This window comes from Bufo gargarizans, chromosome 4, assembly GCF_014858855.1.
Source record: "Bufo gargarizans isolate SCDJY-AF-19 chromosome 4, ASM1485885v1, whole genome shotgun sequence".
Taxonomy (NCBI): Eukaryota; Metazoa; Chordata; class Amphibia; order Anura; family Bufonidae; genus Bufo; species Bufo gargarizans.
In genome coordinates, this window is record NC_058083.1 from 373,702,437 (window position 1) to 373,712,675 (window position 10,239).

The 10,239-nt window shown below is 46.6% G+C and overlaps 1 protein-coding gene across 1 annotated transcript; it reads left to right on the forward strand.

Annotated features, from left to right (window-relative positions):
- Positions 1 to 207: 207 nt before the first annotated feature.
- On the forward strand, positions 208 to 7,512 carry DLL1 (delta like canonical Notch ligand 1). The gene is made up of 11 exons (XM_044291674.1): positions 208 to 668; positions 757 to 1,065; positions 1,625 to 1,685; positions 1,822 to 2,079; positions 4,014 to 4,074; positions 4,172 to 4,302; positions 4,780 to 4,949; positions 5,044 to 5,260; positions 5,517 to 6,294; positions 6,399 to 6,513; positions 6,789 to 7,512. Exons 1-11 carry the CDS (start codon positions 534 to 536, stop codon positions 6,792 to 6,794), a joined length of 2,241 nt encoding a protein of 746 aa, XP_044147609.1. The 5' UTR covers positions 208 to 533; the 3' UTR covers positions 6,795 to 7,512.
- The last annotated feature ends 2,727 nt before the right edge of the window (positions 7,513 to 10,239 follow it).

The window sequence follows — 10,239 nt, forward strand, 5'->3', positions numbered from 1 at the left end:
GAATCCTGTTGTCTAGTGAGGACATGGGGGAGCAGGGGCTAGAGGAGGGAGGGGGTCCAGCATTTGGGGGGCATGTCCCCATTCTGCACTTGATTTCCTGTTCCATCCATTGATGGGGAGTTTTGGGGAAGGCAGCGGTCACATGACTCCGAGCTATATAATGTCTGAGTAACTGGTGCCCGGGGAGGAGAGGAGGCGGCGGCTGCTGCCGGGGAGGGAGGTTGCACATTTTACAGCTCACTGACCATTTGGCGATCCATGGAGAGGAGGGTTCTTTGTGACATCTCTGGACAGATTGGGGGTCTGCTCATTTCCATCTCATTAGCTATGCAGAGCACAGGCTCCATATAAAGAGGCAGGCGGGCATCCAGAGGCAGAGTCGCCAGCAGCACCTGGGATTACACGCACTGGGATTACAGCTCCTGCCCTTGTGGATTGTTGCCTGCTTTTTCCCCCCTATGGAGCCCAAGGTTTAAGGACATACAAGGTGCTGACAGCCCCCATCTCGCTCCATTCACAGGAACTGTCACTCAATGAGAGGGCGTCTGTGGAGCGGAGAAAAGAGCCAGAGGACTGCTGTGTGCCGAGTCGCCCCTGCCTGTACCGCAGCCAACATGGGACCTCAGTGTGCGCTCAGCCTGGCCGTGCTGGCCGCGCTCCTGTGCCAGGTAAGGATGCTGGCAGTGCCCGTGGATGTGTATGTCTGCTGTGTGTGTGATGCCCTGTGTAACGTGCCCGGCCTTTCTCGCTCCGCAGGTCTCGTGCTCCGGACTCTTTGAGCTGAAGCTGCAGGAGTTTGTCAATAAGAAGGGTCCTGTAGGGAACGCGAACTGCTGCCGCGGCGGGATGGCCGCCTCCCCGGGGCTGCAGCAGTGCCAGTGCAGGACCTTCTTCCGAATCTGCCTCAAGCACTACCAGAGCAGCGTGTCCCCGGAGCCGCCGTGCACCTACGGCAGCGCCCTCACCCCGGTGCTGGGCTCCAACTCCTTCACGGTCCCGGACACCGTCAGCGCGGACCCCAGCTTCAGCAACCCCATCCGCTTCGCCTTTGGCTTCACCTGGCCTGTGAGTAAAGTGTCCTCCTGCCTGTGGGTGGTAGATGGTCAGGGTGCAGCTGGCAGGTGAAGGGGGCTCTCCATCTGTCAGCTCAGGAACAAGTGCTATGGTGTTGGAAATGCCACCGCCTCACTGTCCCCTCCTGTCCCGGGAGCTGGTCGTCTAATTGTCAGCTCAGCGTGACATTCCCTAAAGGATTCATTTTACAGCCATCCTCAATGTGTGAAAGCGGCCAAATGAAGCGTGAAGATTGGTGACAGCAGGCAGGCCAGCAGCCGCATCACCCCAAAGGGCAGAGGGGCATATTTTTTATAGGGGGGGCCTTGGAGCTGTGGAACAGGCAGTGAGGGGTTAACCAGAGGAAGTTCTGTCCGGTGGACTGGCACCTCCATAACTGAATAATAAGACAAACAAACAGAAAATCATACCAGGAAATAACTAGGACACGTCCACCCATTTCCTTAGGAAAAGTGAAAACGTGAAGCCAGCCAGCTCTGTTCCCTGCATGAAACTAATGGGTCTGATTGTGGATATGATAAGCTAATGCTGTGTTCATTCTCCTGTGCAGGGCACCTTCTCCCTCATCATCGAAGCATTGCACACGGACTCCCCCGACGATCTAAACCCAGGTAAGATGCCTCCTACGTCATTCCACCTGGAGGATCTCCCATCCTCCCAGTAGTGCAGGAGGCCAGTAACAAGTGCAGCGGTCCTGCCAGCTGCTGGGGAGTGTAATGGCTGTAATGAATGATCTTCTTTTGGCAGAGAACCCAGAGCGTCTGATCAGCCGCCTCACCACCCAGAGACATCTGACCGTGGGGGAAGACTGGTCCCAGGATTTACACAGCACTGGCCTCACTGAGCTCAAGTACTCCTACCGCTTTGTATGTGACGAGTACTATTATGGAGAAGGATGCTCTGACTACTGCCGGCCCAGAGATGATGCTTTTGGACACTTTTACTGTGGTGAAAAAGGAGAGAAGATCTGCAACCCCGGCTGGAAAGGACAGTACTGCACAGAACGTAAGTATTTCCCGTGTGAACAAGGGTTTTCTAGTAGATCTGTCCTAAACTGTACCGATTGCGGGCTCCATCTCACATAGAGGGTTTTCTGGGAGATCTGTCCTAAACTGTACCGATTGCGGGCTCCATCTCACATAGAGGGTTTTCTGGGAGATCTGTCCTAAACTGTACCGATTGCGGGCTCCATCACACATAGAGGGTTTTCAGGGAGATCTGTCCTAAACTGTACCGATTGCGGGCTCCATCTCACATAGAGGGTTTTCTGGGAGATCTGTCCTAAACTGTACCGATTGCGGGCTCCATCTCACATAGAGGGTTTTCTGGGAGATCTGTCCTAAACTGTACCGATTGCGGGCTCCATCACACATAGAGGGTTTTCAGGGAGATCTGTCCTAAACTGTACCGATTGCGGGCTCCATCTCACATAGAGGGTTTTCTAGTAGATCTGTCCTAAACTGTACCGATTGCGGGCTCCATCTCACATAGAGGGTTTTCAGGGAGATCTGTCCTAAACTGTACCTATTGCGGGCTCCATCTCACATAGAGGGTTTTCTGGGAGATCTGTCCTAAACTGTACCGATTGCGGGCTCTATCTCACATATAGGGTTTTCTAGTAGATCTGTCCTAAACTGTACCGATTGCGGGCTCCATCCCACATAGAGGGTTTTCTAGTAGATCTGTCCTAAACTGTACCGATTGCGGGCTCCATCTCACATAGAGGATTTTCTGGGAGATATGTCCTAAACTGTACCGATTGCGGGCTCCATCTCACATAGAGGGTTTTCTGGGAGATCTGTCCTAAACTGTACCGATTGCGGGCTCCATCTCACATAGAGGGTTTTCAGGGAGATCTGTCCTAAACTGTACCGATTGCGGGCTCCATCTCACATATAGGGTTTTCGGGGAGATCTGTCCTAAACTGTACCGATTGTGGGCTCCATCTCACATAGAGGGTTTTCTGGGAGATCTGTCCTAAACTGTACCGATTGCGGGCTCCATCTCACATAGAGGGTTTTCTGGGAGATCTGTCCTAAACTGTACCGATTGTGGGCTCCATCTCACATAGAGGGTTTTCTGGGAGATCTGTCCTAAACTGTACCGATTGTGGGCTCCATCTCACATAGAGGGTTTTCTGGGAGATCTGTCCTAAACTGTACCGATTGCGGGCTCCATCTCACATAGACCTCTCCGGTGGTTGATTTATCTTATGTTTTAGTTCCTCCATTAGATAACACATTTGGTTCTTGCGGTGTCTCATTAATCATGTTGATTAGCTCCTTTTGCTTCTGCCTAATGGGGGCGTTCCACTCTGCAGTGTCACATAGCTGTGTAAAATGTGCTCTGCCTGCTTAACAAGCTCGTCTTAAGCAAGAAGGTGCCCCCTTCCCCCACTCTCCTTTGTCAGGCCAGTGCCCCTCTTTCTGCTGAGAACTTTGCACCATTTATTTAAATGATAATAATAATGAAAAGTTTTCAGAGAAATCACACGCGTGCCATAGATTAGATCTCGCCATTGATTGGCTGGAGGAGGAGCACCCCTGCCTGTGATTGGCCGGAGGCAGTGGGGTATTGTTGCAGAAGGGCAGCTGCTGGGAGAGAATAGACAATAGAGCAGCTGTCCTGTACTGGCACCCTGCACACCAGCTGTCCACTCTTATCTGCACACACTCGCTGGGATATCGAGGGGTGGGACCCTGTGTGTATAGAATTAGGGGAAAGGAAAAAAAAAAAGACTTCTGACACTCACTTGGAGAAAAAAAAAAAGTGTGTGCAAAGGGGGAGGGGAGCTGGGGACTCTGCGCTCTCTTTTGTCTGCGTCGAAATGTATTATAGAGACAACTTGTTTACAGGTGACCAGTAATTCACCACATCACGAGCCTAGGAGGATTGCACCCAGATCTGTAGTTCTTACCTTCCCTACCCTTCTCTTCCAGCAATCTGTCTTCCTGGATGTGATGAGCACCATGGTTATTGTGAGAAGCCCGGGGAGTGCAAGTAAGTCCAGTTCATTTCCCCTGCGCAGATATTGCACGTCCACATATATGCAGATTTTTTCCCCATACTAAATATATCCCGTTCTTTTCACTACCAGATGCCGTGTAGGATGGCAAGGTCGCTACTGCGATGAATGCATCCGCTATCCAGGTTGTCTGCACGGTACATGCCAGCAGCCATGGCAATGCAACTGCCAAGAAGGATGGGGAGGACTTTTCTGTAATCAAGGTAGGCTCAACAAACTGGACAATGGGGGATCATTAGTAATAAGGAGTCACTGAGTAAAGCCTCATTCACACGTCCGTGCTGTCCGTGAGCAGGTGGTCAGTGATGCATCTGTGTTGGGTCAGTTTTTTGCTGTCCGTGTTGCATCCATGTTTCACTGACATTGAACAGCTGAAAAATAATTTTCAAAGCATCTCTTCTTAATGATCCATGCAACACGGATGGCATCCGTGGTTTTCACGGACCATAGACTATAATGGACACAATGGATCCGTGAACACGGACAAAATACAGCATGCATCCGTGCTAAAATCACTGACCCATGGACCGTGCTAAAACACTGATGTCTGAATGCACACATTAAAAAAAATGGGGACGCGTGCTGTCTGTGGAGAACGCGTACAGCACACGTCCGTGAAACACAGGCTTAGCATGGTAGAAATAATGCTTACAGCTAAATGCCGTTTTCTTACTGTGCAGATCTGAACTACTGCACTCACCACAAACCTTGCAAGAATGGAGCCACCTGCACCAACACAGGCCAGGGAAGCTACACCTGCTCCTGCCGCCCAGGATACACTGGATCCAACTGTGAGATTGAGATCAATGAATGTGATGCCAACCCTTGCAAAAATGGAGGAAGCTGCAGTGTAAGTTTTTTTTCCTGCTCATTTCTATCCTCTGTCTGTGTTATAGTTTACGCCTCCTATGGTATATATTCTGAATCTCTTTCGATTCTTACAGGACTTAGAAAACAACTATTCCTGTGCGTGTCCACCAGGCTTCTATGGTAAAAATTGTGAGCTGAGTGCCATGACTTGTGCCGATGGACCATGCTTCAATGGAGGCAGATGCTCCGATAACCCAGACGGTGGATACAGTTGCCTCTGCCCATTCGGATACTCTGGCTTTAACTGTGAAAAGAAAATTGATTATTGCAGTTCCAATCCCTGTGCTAATGGTAAGATCACACGCCACGGGTTTTATTGTCTATTAATTGTGGTTTATTTCATGTGTAGAGCAGGAATACATACATGTCAAGAATAAAACATTGACGTGCGTGGCACGCTTACAGTATTTGTGAATTGGTCATTTACATGAAATATTTCTGAACAGGATTATTGAAAGTATGCTAGAACAGTGCATCTGTAAAACTGAGCAAACAGATTTGTAATTGACCCCAATGCACTCTGACTAATTGTATGGATGCCTTACAGGAGCTCGCTGTGAAGACCTGGGAAATTCCTACATATGCCAGTGCCAGGAAGGCTTCTCTGGAAGACATTGTGATGATAACCTGGATGACTGTGCTTCCTTCCCCTGCCAAAACGGTGGCACATGCCAGGATGGGATTAATGACTACTCCTGTACTTGCCCTCCCGGTTATACTGGAAAAAACTGCAGCATGCCTGTCAGCAAATGTGAGCACAACCCATGCCACAATGGGGCAACATGCCACGAGAGAAACAACCGTTACGTGTGTGAATGCGCTCATGGCTATGGTGGACTTAACTGCCAGTTTCTGTTGCCTGAAACAAAAACTGAAACTGATAAGTATGTAGAAAGGCCAAGCGGACAGTTCCCCTGGATTGCAGTGTGCGCTGGAATTATCCTGGTATTATTGCTGCTCCTAGGCTGTGCCGCTGTAGTAGTTTATGTGCGCCTAAAAGTGCAGCGGAAACGTCACATCCCTACGGCTACACGTGGCGAGACCAAGACCATGAATAATTTGACAACCTGCCATCGTGAAAAGGACATTTCTGTGAGCATTATAGGCACCACTCAGATTAAAAATACAAATAAGAAGGTGGACTTTCTCAGTGAAAGCAATAGCGATAAAAATGGCTTCAAGACCCGATACCCATCTGTGGATTACAATTTAGTACATGAGCTGAAGAATGAAGAGACTACAAAGGAGGAGCGGAGGAAATGTGAAGCCAAGTGCAGCTCAAGTGACTCAGACTCAGAAGACCGGCACTCATCACATTTAAAAAGGTGAACATCTTATTGATTGTAAAACTCTGGAGAACGTCCAACCTTTTCTTCCCACTAACTTCAAGCTCAAGTCTAATCATGATTGTATTGTCTTTTGTCCACAGTGATTCTTCAGAAAAACAGAGACCAGACTCAAATTACTCGTCATCTAAAGACACAAAATATCAATCGGTATATGTCATATCAGATGAGAAAGATGAATGCATCATAGCAACTGAGGTTAGTATGGTTGTTTTAGGAGGACCACATAAGGATTGTTAGCTGACTAGCTCATGGGCAGGCCTTCTGCAAAGGAAGGGGGTACCTATCTAGTCGGGGGGTGGGATGTACTTGTGAGGTGTTATTTTGTCTATTTTTGTGAAGCAACCAATGCCCTGGATATTATGTCAACTTAGTAAATGACGTCAGTAACTGTCACCAATTCTGCATATAAATCCAGGATTCTTCGTAGCTTGCTGGCATAGAACTTACCTTCTACTTTCTGTTTTCCGCAGGTGTAATAAAGAAGCTGTAGTGTACAACCTATTCTTGTCAAATATTCAGAGGTGACGCCCACATGAATGCTGCTGATATCTGAGGAGAGGGACATCCCTTTGTTGACTGCTGCTGAGACACTAATTCAGGCTGAGCTGGTTCTCTACTGAAATTAGCAAAATGACTGCAAAAGAAAAAAAAGGACACCTCAAGCTAGTCTCTGTGTCCGGACTGTTGCACTGCCATTTCTGTTCTTCTCCATTCTTCATTGCACTATGGACAGTTGCTTTTTTTTTTATAATTATAATACAGTAAATATATATATAAATATAAATATATATTTAATGAATGGACTTCTACATTCTTTAGAAGAAGAGTGCACTGCCTGAGGTGCTTATTTTGAATTCTTATGAGCCACTACGTTGCTGAACTCCAGACACTGCCTGGCTTAGTCTTTTTTATACTAAAAGGTGTTTTTATCTAGGTCAAAAAATGTGCATTATTTTTTGAACTCGTAAGACTATTTTTACGATATTTGTAAAGCTCGAGTATTTGTAATGGTCATTTTTATAATTTAAAATTTGGTAAATATGTACAAAGGCACTTCAGGTCTATGTGACTTATATTTTTTGTATATATATGTATTTATGGAATATTGTGCAAATGGTATTTGATTTTTTTCTACTTTTTTTTGTTAATGAAGGGATTAATTTTTAAACTATTTTTCCAAAATAAATACTATGAATGGTAACTTTTGGAGTTTATTTTCACTGGTGTTCAACAATCAACAGTTGTACATGTCAAGCTGCTACAACCTTGGGTGCAGATGACTTTGGGGTTCCCGAATTGCCAAATATCAAATTATTTTACAGTAGTTCTTGTGGCCGTGATGTTTGGTGACTTAGGACAATTGCAAACAGGAGTCTCATGGTTGCCACACACTTTAAATAGCTGTTGGTCGTACAATCGTTTGTCCTACAGCTATCTCTCCCAACTCCCTGCTGGCTTCCCATGATCGGTGGTGCCTGCACGAATGACAGGATCACCCGATGAACAAGTATTTTGCTCATTTATGGGGTGATCGGCGACACATGGAGATGGGCAGATTATCTGGATGATACACATACGGTTTGGATGAAGTTGTGTGTATTCAGTGGAGAGAGAGAAGAAAGCTGCTGCCGGACATCTCTTCCAGGAAATAAGCAGCAGCTTAACTCCGGAAAGAACAACAGGATTGGCTGAAAATATTCACTACATCCGATATCATCTGTCAGGGGAGAGTCAGGAGCTCCCCGCACACACTAATGTGTATGGTGGTCTTTATTGTTACAGTCGATTAAAGAGTTGGCCTGGTTTACAAAAACTATTTTCACATGCCCTCCCAACGTAATTAAATGGGGTCTACAATTTAGGACCTCTTGTATTAGGGAGAGCATAGAGCAAATGCTAAAAGCATCTCTGTTGGGCTTGGCATGTCTGTTCATCACAGAGACAGCAAACTCATTAAATGAGAACTGTGAAATGCTTCATTTTCCTTGTGATGGCGCTGTAGGGGAACTTAACACTTGTTTCTATTAGCATTTAAATCTTGGATCCCTCTGCAATGTGCTAGGTCTCATTTACACTTGAACTGACCACAATGTCTTTGTAGTCAAAGGAGTTATCCTATCCACAGGTGGGTGATAAATGCTGGATCACTGGTGGTTAGATGCCTAGGACCCCTAATGATACTTGGAATGGAGAGTAATGTGCATGTTGATCCACTGCTCCATTCACTTGGACTATTATGGTGGGTTTAGACAGGCCGATGGAGCAACCGATTGTCGGGAAGGAAGTGTTCTTTCCTAACAGTTGTCTGCTCGTTCAGCGAAGGAGACTGCGCAATATTAGGACGAGGGATCGCTATTGTACAGAATTATTGTTTCGGGGGCAGCAGATCACTGTTTAGACAGCACAATCTGCTGCTCAGAAGCCATGATCGTGGTGCCTGCCCGAATGACGGGATCACCCGATGAGCAAGTGTTTTACTCGCTCATGGGGTGATCGGCGACACATTGAGATGGGCAGATTATAAATCCACCTTTGCATTAACAATTGCAAAGAGATAATTTAGTGAATCATTTGGGCTCAAAGGATTTTTAATTACACAATAATCTGATTAGGGGATGTGGCGATGACCTTAACCCCCAGCGATCTGACCTTTATCACCTATCTTGTGAATAGATGATAAATACTTTTCTTGGGATAAGCCCTTTAATAGGAGCAAATGGTAAAGACAGCAGTTTCTCATGTTGCGCAAACACTGCTGTTTATGCAAGTGAACGTCACACAATGTAGAGCAAAGTTACTCCATGGGGAGAATAGTTTAGTTTGTTGCTGCAACATCTTTTCTCAGGGTAGATCATGTCCTACTGATAAGGAGATAAAGATTTATGGCACAAAGCCTTACTTACGATACTTATTTTCAGGAACTGTAATTATTGCTTACTGCATATAGGAAAAAAAATCATGATATGAGAACGGCCCAACGCTATGAAATAGGAATTTGAGGAAGTAAACTGCACTGACATACTAATTTTCACATGATTCATATATGCTTTACTAGCTGTTGTTTTATGGGAAAATCACTAACGGTGGTTTTAAATGAAACCATTTAAATTAAGAGGTTCTTACTGGTCCATGGTGTGCTACTGAATAGTACTAGATTTAACAAATCATAACCCCATGGTGCCTTGGCTGAAATCATAATGTCTCACAAATAGCCTTAAAGGGGTTTTCTCCCTTCAGCAAGTGGCATTTATCACGTAGAGAAAGTTAATACAAGGCACTTGCTAATGTACTGTGATTGTCCATAGTGCTTCCTTTGCTGGCTGGATTCATTTTTCCGACATGGTATCCATGGTTCCGACAACCCTGTAATCCAGCAGTGGTGGCCGTGCACAATATAGGACAAGGTGCTGGCATCCCTGGTGAACTGGACTATGGCATGTGCATAGGATAGTGCTTTCGCCTATAGTGTGCAAGCACAATCACCACTGCTGGATATTAAAGGGGTTATCCAAGACTATAAAAATGCCCCCCACATGCCGAGCCCCTCACAATGAATATAACTACCTCGCTCCCCGTACCGCCGCTGCTGCTTCTCCCTGTGCACGGATGAAAACATTAAGTGTCGGGGGGAACAGCCAATGGCAGACGGGGACGAGCCTCCCTAGCATCACCCACGAGGCTGCTTCCCCCCCCCCCGACAGCAGATATTTTCATCCGCACACGGGGAGAAGCAACGGTACAGGGACCAGGAGTGGCGCAGGGAGCCAGGTAAGTATATTTAGGGTCCATTCACACATCCATGTGTGATCTGCAAAACACGGACAGCGGCAATGTGCGTTCCGCATTTTGCGGACCGCACATTGCCGGCACTAAGAGAATATGCCTATTCTTGTCCGCTATTGCAAACAAGAATAGGACATG

What these genes read in the sequence shown, in the direction of transcription:
- DLL1 (XM_044291674.1), top strand. Translation starts at nt 534, where the DNA reads ATGAGAGGGCGTCTGTGGAGCGGAGAAAAGAGCCAGAGGACTGCTGTG. An exon ending in AAAATGGAGGAAGCTGCAGT is followed by an intron (nt 4,950 to 5,043) that starts GTAAGTTTTTTT and finishes CGATTCTTACAG; the next exon opens with GACTTAGAAAACAACTATTC. An exon ending in CACTCATCACATTTAAAAAG is followed by an intron (nt 6,295 to 6,398) that starts GTGAACATCTTA and finishes TTTTGTCCACAG; the next exon opens with TGATTCTTCAGAAAAACAGA.